General features: G+C 39.0%; 1 protein-coding gene across 5 annotated transcripts in view; it reads left to right on the forward strand.

Moving 5' to 3' along the window:
• GRM5 (glutamate metabotropic receptor 5) overlaps nt 1–16,187 on the forward strand; it is a 233,287-nt gene that overhangs the window by 167,534 nt on the left and 49,566 nt on the right. For all 5 annotated transcript variants that reach the window (XM_015852357.2, XM_015852354.2, XM_015852355.2 and 2 more), the window contains one exon: nt 5,666–5,901. In XM_015852357.2, the coding sequence (XP_015707843.1) occupies nt 5,666–5,901 (236 nt within the window). The remainder of the gene's footprint in view (nt 1–5,665; nt 5,902–16,187) is intronic.

Here is a 16,187-nt window from a genome sequence, read left to right on the forward strand (position 1 = left end):
TAATGAATGCACTCATTAACTCTAATGGCTTTAGCTATAGATTGAGGGGGAGAGGGACCTTAGAAAAGAAAATTCAGCTCAGCTCATCCCCAGATACTGCTTCACTTTCAACTTAGAAAATAAATGGAAATGTTTACAAAAGAGAGGGTGGGGAATCTATTTTTTTCTTTGTTGTATACATGTTTCTCAGCATTTTGTCTAATCTCAGAAGCAATGCTTAAGAAATGCATGCTTAATATTCCAGGCAGCTTCACACAGATCCTGAAGATCCTAAAGCTATATTTCCCAGCTTGCTGTTATTGACTCACACCATTTTGGTGATCACAACTTGACTAGAACCAATAACTTGAAAGTTGGTTTTGGTACAATGACTTATTTAATAGAAGAAAACAGGAGTTGTGTCTACAACATTCTATGCCATACCTGGCATAAAAAAGAGCAACGTGAAGAGATGATGTGTGACACTGAGAGGAGCTACTACAGGAAGAGCTCTTCAGCTGGTAGTCTGAATGCCCACCTGTTCAGGCAGGGTTGCAGATGGCTCAGTACTTGTCCTCTGACTGTTCACCCTTAGTCAGCCTCCACTATCCTAGATGATGGAATCTGAATGTATCAAAAGGAGCCTTTTGCTCTAATGAACTGTGATATACATACCAAAACGTATCAATCTCACTGAGTTTTAGGCATGCTAGAGACAGTATCTACCTTTTTATTCTACTGCACACACACACACACACACACAAACCTCTGAGCCATTCCAGTGAAGCATGACAAGGAAAGGCTTCCAATAACTTTCAAATAACATATACAAAGCACAGATTTCAATCCATTTAGGTCATCTGGCTCTGCAATTAATGCATGATGCAGTGAAGAAATTTGTGTGCACTTTGCAAAAGATGAGCTTAAATATCCACATTTTCACTTCATTATGCGTGATATTTTCTTACCCAAATACATTGTTGATAACATACACCTAGGAATCTTACTCTAAATCCTTCCCCACATAATATTATTTGAGAAATATACCTAAAATCCCTCTTTTCACAACAAGATAAATGAAAGAAAGCGGTGCCGTTTTTATTTAGAGTAACTTTGAAAGGACATGGAATTTAAAAAATTCCATACAGAGGGGGAAAAAAAAGTTAAGGCAAAATGACATGAATATCTGAGGAAACTGGGAGGGAGGAGCAGTATTTTAATTTTCCTTGCATCCATTCTTATCCATTGGGATTTTATGCAAGCAGCATTCCCAGATGTGTCAAATCTTACCAAACATTAAAAAAAAATACAGGAGAGAACAGATATAGCCAGGTAGTTCACTGTCCTCCCTTTGTCATGGAAAGGCTGTTAACATCAGATGGATATCTGCCTCACTTGTTCTCTAACATCCCCTCAAGTCTCCAGTCTGTTCCAGTTCCTTACACTCTTTCCCATGAGCAACATTATTCTGGTGTTTAACTGATTCTTTCTCCTTCCAAGTTAAGTAATGAATGCTTACATCAAGACGACCAACAAATTATGATCTTTCTGCTGCAGCTTTTTATACACTGGAAGTAGTTTTGATGTCTCTCTCCTGGTGTTGCATTTAGTTCTTTAGTCTATGAACCTACAGCTAATTGAATCAGTCCTGCTCACTACACCACCTTCACACTTCTTGGCTGACACCTTACCTCTATTGCTTCTGTCAATTAAGCTAGCCAGTTATTTTCCCAATTGCGCAATTTGATACCAAAAGCTGTCCTAGCTTTATCTTCTAGCAATTATTGATACATATGAACCTTTTCATAAAAGCTATGTTCTCTCATTTAGCTTAAGTCAGTAGCACTTCTGTCTCTTTGTCCTGTTTACAGTGAAGTGCAACTCTAATCATGTGCTAGTTCTGTAGAGGATATCCTCAGTATGGGAGAACCTCTTGAAGAATCCTGGTTTTCCCAAGAGTCTTGTATTGGGGTGAATGTGGAAAAATGAAGGGATGATCCCAATCTCAAATTACATCCTTCTGCACTGCACTTAAATATGGATGCTGGTTTGCTGTGATGGCAAGGAAATAAGCTGGATTCAAAAACATCTACTGTATTTGCAAAGGCAAAGGTTAAACTATTAGATGCCTTCAAGGAGAGTTAATATGTGGTCATTTGAAGAGAAAAGAGAGATTAGAGTCAAATGCTCCACTTCAAACTGCGAGCACATACTCATTCTGTAATAGGGCATAAGTGAAAAGCATCAAGGCTCAGAAAATAAGAAGAGAAAAAGAAAGGGAAAAACAAACAAATAAACAACATCAAAACAAAACAAAACAAACAAACAAAAAAACACAAGTAACAATCTGTTCAGGACATACGTGTCCTGTTTAATCTATTTGGACCCTTTCATAATCATAACTGGAATACTGTTCCCCTGAGCTTTTTTGATTACCTGTGAGGAAGCTGTTCTTAACTACATTTTTTACATAAATATCACATTTTCTAACAGAATGAACCATCTCCTTTATCAGCAGAGTCCTGCCTATGCATCATGTCACTTCTGAGGGTGAAGGTGGAGATCATTCCAGATATCAGTTGGAGCTCATCCTTTCAGCCAGTTTTGGGAGCCAGAGAACCTTTCTTATACTGAATCAGCAGATTTTAGTGATAAGTAATACTAGTTTGAAAGTTCCGTGGCACAGAAAACAATGGAGTACAATATCTTTGGCTAATACAGTAAAATTAAGTCATTAGAAGAAGAAATAAGGTTTAAAGATGGACTTAGAAGTCTGTGTGAAAGTAAGCAGGCACCTCCCTGCCCCCTTCTCCCTCACATTCACAACAGTTGCTAAGTTTAGAGGATGGCATGGGTCTGATCTCACAGATACAGCTACATCATCCTGCCTTCAACATCCCTTAAGTTATGTTACTCTAATGCAGATGCAGAATCAAAATATCACATTCCTGGAGTTTTTGCATTTCCATGCAAACCTGTTTTCCAGCTTTGCTTTCACTGTCTTTTTAGGTACTAGCTTAGCGTTTGCTTAACCACCTTGTCAATATAAGGCATTGGTGTCTCTACAATATGCACTTTGAGTACAACTTTTATATAGACCTCCAAAGAACCTTTTGCCCAAGAAGCTATGCTAAAATGTTTATTTGAATGAAAAGCAGTTCTGCTGATTTAAGCCTTTCTGTGAAAATGTTTAAAAGAGTTATGCAATTTGAAGCTGTTATTTCTATGTTTTTAGTAACTTAGAGTTTTAGAGTTATATATTTGATATAAATCTTCTTAGAGGATATAACTATTCATAAAGTAAGACTATAAATTTTGTAGCACTCTGTTGGATTAGGTCTACAAAGCTACAAAGCTGAAAAATGGTAAAGAAATTAATTACAGGAAAACAGTTTCTTTTGAAGCTTTTTATGAGGCAACTCATAAAGTTCAGATACTGACAGCACAAGTCTATGTCTGTTAACATCCATTCAGTATTACTATAATTTTGTAAACCTTCAGAAAATCAGTCACTTTTGCCAAAGATTAAGATGAATGTTTCAAAGCAAAGGTAAAATCATTCATAAATGTAAAAAATCTGCAGATTTTATCACAAAATTATCCACAAGTGGCAATAAATCTTTGACGATACAGGGTTCTGAAGGCAGGAGGGGAGTATTCGCCCATAGTGAGCTTCTTGAATTCATTTGGTATCATTACCTCCTATGTTCATTCCTAATTGGATCTAAGCTAAAAGGTAGATTTTCCAGATGCTGTATTCAGACTCAAAATTAGCGTTCAGCTTTCTCCTTTCATGAATGAGTACTCCTTTGTGCTGAAGAAATCAGTGTATTTGAAATCTGGAGCATATTTAACAGTCTCTTCGTTTTCCTCTCAGACACTGGATATTATTTTTGCTACTGGTAAAAGTGCTATTTATTGACATTGCAGCTGTGCTTGTAAGATGTTGACAAGGGTCCAGGCTTTATGGTAACAATGTCTTGTACAGAAAGAGTCCCTGTGTGAGGCTGTGACTTCTGCAGTGTGCAGTGACAGCTCAGTCCCTGTGTAGAGAACAGGGGATGCACTGGGGACCAGGTGACTGCAGTGGATTTCTTGCATGCTCTTGAATACAGGAACAAAGTTTAAACCAGAAAGCAGATGATGGAAATAGAACAACAGAATGATACAGCTAAAGGTCATCTACCTCAGTTACTGTACGACTAGCTTGAAATAGTGAGAGCTAGCTTTGAACAACTCATAAAGTTTTAAAGTAAGACAAATTAAGATGGTTTTATCCTCCAGTTATTTGACCTTTAGGATTTAAAAGTGCTCTCTACAGTCATTAACATCAGTGACTTTCTAGAGGAAAAACAAAGAATCTGAGAATACTCTGTAATTCTGTAAGACCTGGGGCTTTTGAAAAACTAAAATATCATGTTCATGATAAAAGATCAAGAATTTGGAATGCTCTGATGAGACATGCATATTTTTATTATAGTTGAGTGAAACTTCATAAATGTCAATACTTCCAGGGTAATCCATTACAAAACCAGAGAGAGAGGAATTACCCTGAAAAGTTTGTGAGATTTTGTTTGATTTGTGCCTTCCATCACTTCTGCTACCTACTTGTGCTCAGTGTGTTGCACACTCTGAGAGGTTAACCAAATGGGATTAAAATTCTGTGTGCTGTGCAAGTCTATAATATTCCAGCCACCATCAACCAAGAAACAGAAGCAACACACGACATCTGCTTAGTGCTCTGCCCAACTTCATTAGTCATGTCTACAGAGAGGATTTATTGCTTCAGATGCAATGCCATGCTATCACAGCAGCTGAGCTATGAGCTGGTCTTTCTGCTTGAGCAGTGTCAACTCATTCAAAATTTGCTTCTATCTCATTGTGTCATGCCCTACTGCACATTAGAGACATGGTGTACAACACAGTGTTGCCTTTCACTGCCTCCCAGCATTGTCAGAGATCTTGCCCTCCAGGCTGTCTCCTTCCAGGTAGGAGACGCATCATCTCAGTGTCTGTAAAACACCAAATCCAAGATTTTTCTCCCCAGAGCTCACGTGAACATTGTGGTGAAGAGCTGTGTCTATACACAGCAGATTTTGGGACATGTGATCTGTAATGTTGTTTGAATTACCCGAAGGATGAATATTTTTTCTCAGTAGAAAGTGTCAGTTACAAGCAAATATAAGGAAAAGGAAAAGCTGCATATTAGTAGAAATATTGCTCCTTTCAGTATCTAAGGGGGCTAAAAGAAAGGAGAAAGACTCTTATGCAGGGCCTGTTGTGATAGAAAAATGGGAAATGGTTTCCTACTATAAGACGGGAGATTTAAACTGAACAATAGGGAAAAGATTTTTACAACAAGGGTGGTGAGGCACTGGCACAGGTTGCCCAGAGGGGTGGTGGATGTCCCATCCTTGGAGACACTCAAGGTCAGGCTGTATGGGGCTCTTAGCACCTGATGGAGTTGTAGGTATCCCTATTCATTGCAGAGGAGCTGGACTAGGGGACTAGGTAGCCTTTAAAATTCCTTTCCTCAAATGATTTGATTCCACTGCAGGTGCATTACTAAACTGCAGACAGAGTCACAGGTGTGGGTATGTGCTCTTAGGATCCTAATTTTGTTTTTGAGAAAGCCTCTTACTCCACTGAATGGTCAATGCTGTCTCTCTTTCATTTGTCCTTGCAGTGATGGTTGGGCAGACAGGTATGATGTGACAGATGGGTATCAGCGTGAGGCTGTCGGTGGAATAACGATCAAGCTCCAGTCTCCTGATGTTAAATGGTTTGATGATTACTACTTGGAGCTTCGGCCAGAAACCAATCACCGAAATCCATGGTTTCAGGAATTTTGGCAACACAGGTTCCAGTGCCGTCTGGAAGGGTTTCCTCAAGAGAATCCTAAATACAACAAGACTTGTACAAGTAAGTGAAGTTACTTCTGTTGCTGCATAAACCAGTGTGACTGAAGATCACGTTGAGCTGATACAGTCTGGTCTAGTGGAATAGTAAGTGCAGTTGGAAGGAAAAAGGCTGAAATTTCAACCCTTGCTCTTTCCTGAGTGACAACAACTGCAATTTTGAAAGTACTCAGGTCTCTAAGGAAACTAATGGGTAGGACCACAGCACCCAACTGCTCTCAATGTTTGAAAAAATTTCATGCTGCTCTATTCTTCTAGGCATCTAACTGCTTTCAAAAACCTTGTCTTCCAATATTCAGTGCTTCTTTGATGAAACAGAATTAATCATACTTCCTTATCTCACAATCAAAGAGTTTATGTACTAAAAAATTGTCTGAAGTCCAGATTATAAGGTGAAGATTATTTCATTATTTCAGACAGAAGACTAACTGGTTTGAAAGATTTTGTTTGGATTTCATTCAGATCTGAGTCATTTTAGGAAATGCCATTTTGACAGAGCTGATATTTTTCATGAAATTGTACTGATTTTAGCAAAAACTGCCACAACATTTTGTCATTTCTGCAAAACAGCAGCAACTTTTTTTTCTTTTTTTCTTCCAGAAAGATGTGATGCTTATTTAAAGACTTTTGGTTTTCTTCCGATAATTATTCTTTATCTCATTATATTCCTTGCATTACTAAGACAATGTTCCATTGCATTTTTTTTTCTTGAGGGCCATAAACATTTTAATTTTGGTTGAAACATCTTTCATCCCTTATTTGCATAAAGTCCATGAGCATGAACTACAACTGAAGTTTAAGATACCCTTTACAGGGCTGACACCAGCTTGAGATCCTGCATTGTTGTCCCACAGCACAGAGAAAATAGGTGTAAGTCTTAAAAGTAAACTCTGTGACTCTATTTTGCCCATAGGAAATATCACTGTATAAGTAACATCAAATTTCTCCATGCATGTTCAGATACATGAATACTTTCATGCATTTCCCATACCTTAAGATGATGGCATTGACTTCAAGCCAACAAGTCTGTGGAAGGAAAGCTATGTCATAGTCTGCGGTCACTTTCTCATTATTTGAATTTTTGAAATGGCTTCAAACAATTTGAAAAAGAAGGAAGTGAAAGCAGAGACCTAATGGTCAGCTGTCCTGATGGTGAGTAGATGTAGCATTGAAGCTCTTCAGTCACAGTGAGGCACTAAACTGAATCTCTCCCTTTTGCCAAGTTACACATGAAGGACAGATGTTAGGCTTTACTTCTGATCAACAACAGGTTTTCTCTCACTGGAAAATGGCCTTGGGATTGCATGACTTTGATAAAGAGTACAGGACCCCTCAGTGAGTATCCTGGGATGGTCCCATGCTGGACATCAGTGCAAACACACCTCTAAGCCCCAACAGACATTCCCTCCTAAAAATGTCAAATTTCCACACACCTGTGAGACCAAGAAATGTCTTTTGGGTATTAAAGTCCCAGATTTACAGGAGATCCCACCTAAAAATCCCACCTAAGACTCCTTGAAGGTTTTAAACCATTTGAGTTGTATAAGATTGCAGAGGAAGTTTGCAGCTGAGATGAAAATTGAATCTAGAAATCTCAAAATCTCACTTTATGCCTTTAACATTCAATTGACCTTCCTTCTGTATTTTTGCCTGCTAACCTTCCAACACAGCCTGACACAGATTATATTTGCTCTATTCACAGGTACTGCATATTGAGCAATAAATTTCATTGATTTCCCCACAATAATCTAGATCTCTTTCCTGAGATGTCAGTACAGTAGATAGACCAGATATGAGTTCATAAAAACCTGTTTTCTATCAGTGTGCTGCATCAGGAGTGACATTTCAACTAGAGTTTTCTGAGTAACCTACAAGCACTGGGAGAATCTAATTTCTGGTTTATATGAAAGGTTGGTAAGTGACTACAAAGTCTTTTATAGGGACTAAAATACAATTCATTACTGAAAAGAATTTATCTCATAGTAAAATACAGTTCACAACTGCAAAATAAATAAATAAACAAACAAACTCATGAATGCAGAAAGATGTTGTTTCAAACATTAAGTCTTCCAGTTGTGGGTATGAGGCATCTCAGTTCAAACCTTAAATATTACATTTGGAATGACAATCTTATCACACAAGTAATGTAAAAATGTAAAAAACTCATGTAGCTTGAGACAAGGACAGGGAAATGACTTATCAGTTATCATCCTGGATGGCACATGGTTATGAGCAACGCAGGCTGCTCTCAGTTCATAACACGTCCTCTCAGTGGCTCCTCCATGATCACTTTGCTCCACATGGCTCCCTCCCACAGGACACCATCCTTCCACAGCTGATCCTGTGTGCAGCTCTCCCAGCACTACTCCAACACAGCTCCATTCCATGGGCCCATCCTTCAGGTATTGCTCCAGCACAGTCCCACGGGTGGCAGCTCCCTCAGCCCTCCTGCCCCACCACAGCCTCCTCTCCTGGAGCTTCAGCTCTGGCCCAGGGCTGCTCCTGCAGGGTTATCCACGGACTGTTCAGGCCTCATCCACTGCTGCACAGTGGTCTCATCCATGACTGTGCATGGAGATCCACTCCGTGAAGTGCCCGTGGACTACAGAGTTACAGCTTGCTCCTCTGTGGGCCCCTCAATGTCATGAGCACCTCCTGCCCTCCTCCTGCAATGCTTCTGGGGCTGCAAGGTGCCTAACATTAATCACACCAAATTTTGAGTCTGGAATTGCCTCACTTGAGGATCCATAAGTGTAATGATACTTGCCTTCCACGGTCACAGGCATTTTGTCTACTGACCTGAGAGCTTCAGAGTGACAGTGTGTATGTACATTGCTTCAAATTTATCCTGATAAGACAACAGGACCGTGCCCTTTATTTTACTTAGGTAAATAATTATCTCCTCCAACCGTTGCATAAAAAATCCAGACATACACACAAAACAAAACAAAAACAACGTAAAGGAGTTTCCCAAGATCCAAACTGAAGATACTGAACTCATTGAAAAATGCTAACAACTAGCTGGGATAATGATAAAAAGAAAAATATAGGTCTGATTGGTGTTGATAGTGAGGCCATTATCAAATGAAGTCTATTGTGACAGGAAAAGGGGAAAAGGTTTCAAATTGGAAGAGGGGAGATTTAAATTGGATACAAGAAACAAGTTTATTACGATAAGGTTGATGAAGCACTAGAACAGCTTGCTCAGACATCTGCTGGCTGCCTGTCACTGGGGGCATTCAAGGTCAGGCTGGATTGGACTCTGAGCCCCTGATCTAGCTGTAGATGTCCCTGCTCACTGCAGCAGTGTAGGACTAGGTGATTTTTAAACATCTCTTCCAACTCAGATGATTCTATGGCTCTGTGAGTCTGTGAGTGCTGAAAGCAAAAATCATTACTTTGGTGGGAAAAAAATAAATTGTTCTCCATCACCTGGCTTTAATGTCATGAAAAATAAGCAAATACATTTTAACAATATAAGCAACTTAAGCAGTAAGAAAATAAATACATATATTATTGTGAAATAAATAGACAATTTAGTAAGGTATGAAAAACAAGACTGCATAATTAGACAAATAACAAAATATGAAAAAAACAAAACAACAAACAAACAAACAAAAAAACCCGACAATCTGAAGCCATTTGTTGTTCACTTATTTTTCTCAAGTTCTAAAAGATCTCCATCCCTTCACAGGCACTTAGTTCACACTGAGGAGAAAATTTTAGCATCAAGCATGCTTTTCATCTGCAAATTTGAACACCCTTAATACAAATAGGTGTCACTCCTGTTGCTAAATACGTTGATTTTCTGCCTCCTTGCAGTACTACAAGTGAGACATTTGCAGGTTTTACTGACTTGAGTTTCCATGTAATCATTTCCATGTCACAGGAGAGATGCAACAAGTCACATGCAGACCACAGGAGTCAGAGCAAAGAATGTGAAATGCATCTTGAGCAGGAGGCATGTAGTGGCCTCTGAAAACCAGGCATTTTACAAGAATTGAATTTGGCTTCCCCTCTGACATCAGACAGATTTTTTTTCTTATTATCTCATACCACAATTCAGTGAAGGTCATGAACAGGTGTGCAACTCGAACCAGATGAGTAACACTACTCAATGATCATCTTCAGGTCAAAGAAGGTTAATCCAGTGCGTTGCTATCAATTGCACTTGCACCTTTAAAGATTAGGCGTGTATGTGCTTGCTTGTTCACAGTCCGTTCATCAGAAATCAAATTCCTTTTGCTTCTGTTAAGGGTGTTTGCAGTGCACATTAGAACAAAAAGAAAACCCAGTGCAAAGGAAGTATGTTGTGAAATTCTGACATTAGTGGAAAAAGCCAAGTCTTCAAAGTCAGCTGGAGAAAAACAGAGTCATTTCATCTATTTCTCTGTTAAATTAATCCTTCTGTCTTTGCTCATAAATTACTTTGTTTTTCCCATGTTATATAAAATCCAGAGGCGTAGATGGAACAGCTTTTTTTAAAGTACTACTTAAATACAGATCAAAACCAGAATATACTGCCCAAGTATCTGTGATCTAAGGATCAATGAAGTGAAAAGAAATGGAGGCTAACACTGATGGAGCACTGTAACATCCAAGTTTGACTCACAGAAGTTAAGCCTTCAGAAAGTATTGATAGCTTCATTTAAAGGTACAACAGAAAGAAGAATGTGAAGGAAGGCTTTGGATCCTTTTTGCAGGTATTTATTTACAGCAGGGTCATGACATTAAATACTATGGTTTGAAGTGGCAAGGGAGAAAACTCAAAGGGAAGTGATGAAAGCTGAATTAAGCACAGTCAGAGATCAACCTCAGATAGGACACAGAGAGCACTAGAAGTGAAGAAAGCTTCTTGTGTCCGACATACTGGGGGCCAAGGAGTCAGTATAGGGTTATAAGGAAGAAGAATATACTCAACAAGATGAACAGCGAAAATGAGACTTGTAGTAACATCGTGAATGGATCTTAGCAGGCATGTGTTTCCTGTCCTGGTTTAATCATGTGGCATCTCTGAGGTAAAAACACTTTGTTCAGGTGTGCAAAAATTCACAGCAATTAAGAACAGGGTTAAGAGTAAAAAAGTTTATTTGCAGAAAGGGAGATCTGGGATAAATGTGAGAAAACTTTTACAGCTAATTGTACAGAAAGGCACATAAAGGGTAAGTATAGAAATAATCAACCTCTTTGCTGAAGTCCACCCAGCTGCAGATACTATTAATGAGGTCAAAACAACCCATAGAGAAAATCCTAGAGTTTCAGTTCAACAGGAATTTTGTTTAACAAATGGCCTTCTTATGTACCCTGATGGAATTTAGAAATCACACCTAACTGCACAATCTTTGTTCTGCAAGATGCTAATTAATAATCTACTGGTTAAATTCAAGCTCAAGTGCCAAAATTGGTTTAGTCAGAACCCAGTAGATAAAAAGGTAATCCCTTGTCAAAGTGGATGGCTTATTTTCCATATTTCAAGGAATGTGTCCCATTTAAACCTCATATTCCCTAAATGTGTGACAGTCCCACACTTTTATCTTTAGACTGCAAATGAAAACAAATCAAAACAAATGAATTTAAAATTCATTTATATTTTTTTAAAAAGTAAATCAAAGGACAGTTTAATTCTCCTGAGTACATCCTGTCTGTCTCTCAGTTTGATATATGATGTGTCATGTTTGGGCACTGCATAGCAGAGGGACAGCCAAGATCTCATTTAAATGGTTCACATCTAAGATCTGAAACTCTAACACAGTTTTTCACTTACTTTTGCCATAATATTGGTTCAGGTCCAAAAAATTCCAAAAGCAGATCAGCTGTAAGGTCCAACTCTGAGTTTTCCAGAAGCCTGATACAATCTGAGCTAAGAGCCTTACATAGACATGCCACTGCTTTTCTGACTCACAGAGCAGTGTGGCACTGATGAATGTTACATGGTCTGTTATTCCTATTTGAAAGATATTTTCTATATTCACTTTAACATCTCTGTTACACAAACCCTGGAATAACTTCAGTATTTCCTCTGCTATTACTGAATTCCTCAGTAACTCTTTCAAAACCTGAATACAAACCTATAACTATTTTTCTTTCACTCCGTGCTCCCTGTTTTCTTTCTTCCGTACTTAGGACCATTTGATGATACACTGTTCTACTGTGATTGCATCACTTGTATTACCATTCTCACTGATTTTCTGAACCTTGAAAGCTACATAGAAAATATTAATGCAATTTTATAGGTAATGAATATAAATCATAATTAAATATATCCAGATTTTAGATCTTTCTTATTAGGTAGGTGAATTGGAATAATTTTCATTATCCTTTTATCTCAGGAATTTAACTTCTTACATGGATACAAATATGTAGAGCATTAAGGTGTGTCAGGGGAGGTTCAGGTTAAGCATTACAAAATAATTTTTCTCAAAAAAGACTTATCCTGTGGTAGAATGGGCTGCCCAGGGAGGTGGTGGAGTCACCCTGGAGGTGATCAAGATGTATGGAGATGTGGCACTGAGGGACGTGGTTAGTAGACATGGTAGGGCTGACGACCGGACCAGGTGATCTTAGAGGTCTTCTCCAAACTTAATGATAATAACCTCTATGATTCTGTGATTTTAAATAAGCACATCTGCAAGTACAGAAAGTTTGACTTTTGCATCTGTAGTATTTGTGTTTGATTGTAATTTATAATCAATCATACTGAAATCTATAGAAGGTGGAAAAATAGTATTGTTACTAAGAAAGCACATGTGAGGAAATGGAAATCTATTTATTTACCTACCCTGAGGCTTATAGTCACAATTACTGTTTTCACTGATTTTCCTGAACTTAGTAATAAAAGCCAGACTTTTCTAGGCTCCAAGGATTCAGGTCAGCCACCAGTCACAGTGGTGACGCCTTGCTCTTGTAAAACTGAACAGAATTAGACAACAAAGTTGACCAAGGACCACATTTTGGACAGTGGATTCAGTCCCTCAGCCCTGTCTGAATCTAAAGTTTTGCTGATAATGCTCACATTAAGAATAATGGCACCAGCACCAGCAACTTTCAGTTTTTGCAACTGAAAGTTGCAAAAGAATGAAAATTAGAACTGGTTGAAAACATTTGGTGAGTGGATGGCACTGAAAGATATTTACTTGTCAAATGTGAAAAATGCCATAGTAGCATGTTGACTCGATGACACATACTTTGAAAGAAAGGCACTGAAATGAATCACTTATTGTTATTATTATTGTTTTCTCACCTCAATATCACTGAAATGTTTCGTTTCAAGTTTCTAATTTGCTTTTACATTGTTCATGTGTTGAGGTGTCTTTTTTTTGCCTCAGCATCAAAACGACATTTCCAGTGTAATCAAATATCCTTTTTTTTTTCCCCTCCAGAATTTTCTTTTCAGAGAGATAAAAACTAGTTTTGAGTTTTCTTACTCATTTTGAATGGAAAAAGGACATTTAGACTAGACGAAAATTTGCATAGAAGATGTCTTTGTTCATCAAGCCAAAGGCTTGTAAGAAATTAAATTAGTGAAATAAGTATAGCCACGAACACTGTGCTTAACTTTGGATCAGCCTGCTCTCCATTCTATAGACTTGTTAGTTCTTTACTGAAGTGATTCATATTTATGGTGTGGCAAACCTGGTGCCATTGGTGTCCACAACTTGCAGCTCCAGGGGAGGATACTGAGCACACTTCAGATACAAAAAGCCCTGCATAATAATGCGCAGCAGACTATCCCTGAAATATGTTGGTGACAAAAGGCAGCCTCTCCTGATTCTGACTAAAGATATTCACTAAGGAAAAGGGGTAATAAAAAGAAAAAAAGGCACTCAATTTGGCTTCAGCTTCCACTGCTGCAACCTACTCTTCATGTTGGAAAAAATATTCTCCTATATTCCATCCCACATTTCTTTCATCTGCTACTTCTTTCTTAATGATAATGTAATAAGAGGGGGCTGCCTGGGAGTTCAAAATTTTTTGCTCTTTCTTTTGTTGATTTACTTTATAATGTTATTTTATTCAATTTATTTATTTTAATTTCAATTCACTTCAGTATTTAAGTGCCTCTCCTCTCCTCTCCTCTCCTCTCCTCTTCCGTTCTCTCTCCTCTCCTCTCCTCTCCTCTCCTCTCCTCTCCTCTCCTTCCTCTCCTCTCCTCTCTCTCCTCTCCTTTCCTCTTCCTCTCCTCTATTCTCCTCTCCTTCCTCTCCTCTCCTCTCCTCTCCTCCTCCTCTCCTCTCCTCTCCTCTCCTCTCCTCTCCTCTTCTCTTCTTCTCTTCTCTCCCTCCCTCTCCTCTCTCCCTCTCCTCCCTCTCCTCTTCCTCTCCTCTCCTCTCCTCTCCTCTCCTCTCCTCTCCTCTCCTCTCCTCTCCTCTCCTCTCCTCTCTCTCCTCTCCTCTCCCTCTCCCTCTCCTCTCCCTCTCCTCTCCCTCTCCTCTCCTCTCCTCTCCTCTCCCTCTCCTCTCCCTCTCCTCTCCCTCTCCCTCTCCCTCTTCCTCTCCTTTTTCACCTTCCACCCCCCCCCTTTTTTTTTTCTCTTTATCCTTTTTCCCTTTTCCTTTTCTTTGGCTGTTGACCTCCCACCAGCCGTGCCTGATCAGTGGACCAGCAACGCATCCCACATCCCAAACCCAGGAGCACTATGGCAGCTTCAGGGCAGAAGTGCTTCAAGCTGCTGCCTTGTGCGGATATGAGAGTGCCCCTGAGTGCTCTCATGGCTCTGTGCCCACTAGAATGCTAATTGTTTTTAAATAGATCCAAGACATGAGCCATTGCCAGCTGGACTCACTTGATGAAAGAATGTGTTTCTTTTCCATCATCTGTGTGTTTGTGTTCCGGAGACGTGACAACCGGAAAGACTGAATTTGGGCAAGGAGTGTTGAGCACTCTGCACAATTAAACAGGGTTTGGGGGCTGCTAGCAGAGCCAGCCCTCCCCATCTCCCTGAACCCATTCCCAACGTTCATGCTAACATGGTGCCCCAGCTCAAACCCCATCACTCTGTGTGTATACACAGACTCAAGTCTTTTTTCATGAGGTTCTGCCTCATTTATACTCTGCTGTGATATAGCTGGAGCATTCTAAGATGGTTCTCTCCCAAGATGGGCAGAAAATACAAGAGCTGTGATGCCATAGGTTTATGTTACCACTCACAGAACTATTCTTCACCTTTGGTGAAGTTACAGTCCTGTGATAAATCTGGGATCATACTTATAAACAAGACATACGTAATATATGTTTACACAGGAAGAAACATGCATATTAAACACCTATTCCAATGGCAGTAAATACTTCAGTTGGAGTTTAATGCATTTAACCACATGGCAAAGCCTCAACTGAATACTGTATGTGATTTGATTATGTAACATGAGGTTCCTAAATCCAGGATAATTTTAGTACCCAGCCAGTAACAAGCCTATTGCTTTAGGCACAGGAAAAGTGGGAGATAATGAGAATAAATCCTCTTCCTGACAAATATTCAGTTTAAAGAAAAAATGGTCAATAACATGTAGTAGAAAAGAAATACTGGAAAGGAAGCTGAAGGACAGGTGGGTTATCTGATTTGCTGACAAGGCACGGGATTTATTTCTATCGTATTTTGTAGACAGAAATGGCCGTGTGGCTTCAGAACCAGAATCCAAAGCCTTGTGATTTCATAGCTTGGAAATTAATAAAGTTAACCCTTATGTACTTGCCAAAAATATCTTGGACAAGACTAGGAAGTAAACAGAATAGAATCCTGAATCTGCTCACATGCTTTAACCACAGAGGTTTCCTAATTTCTCAGATAATTCTGCAGTATTTGATCGTTTTGTATTATAAGTATTATAAACATTCTAGTTTCCTTGTTCAGATTCAGTATGATTTGATTCCCTTTGCTTTGTTCCTTTGTCTTGTACATTGTAATTGCAGGAGACAGAATTTTATATTTCTGCTGTCATTAGCATGACACGGAGTTAATGTTTATTGGTTCTGATGTAATGCAATACATTTTACTTCCTATAGCCACTTGAACATAATCACTAAGTTCAGCACATAACTACAAATAGTTTGATATTATTGCAAACTATACTTACGGGAAAATAAATTACATCTCTAAAAATCACCCAATTTAACTGCAGATTATGCACTTAATCCTGTCAAAAATGCAATAGGCATCCACTGGAGACCCACAAAGTGTAGCTCTGTACATCCTGCTCCTGGAAGTTGTGCTGAATCTGTTCTGAGTCTCTGAGCCAAGTGGGATTCATAGAATTATAGAATCATTAAGGTTGGAAAAAACATCTAGGATCACCT

This window comes from Coturnix japonica, chromosome 1 (assembly GCF_001577835.2).
Source record: "Coturnix japonica isolate 7356 chromosome 1, Coturnix japonica 2.1, whole genome shotgun sequence".
NCBI classification, from domain to species: Eukaryota; Metazoa; Chordata; class Aves; order Galliformes; family Phasianidae; genus Coturnix; species Coturnix japonica.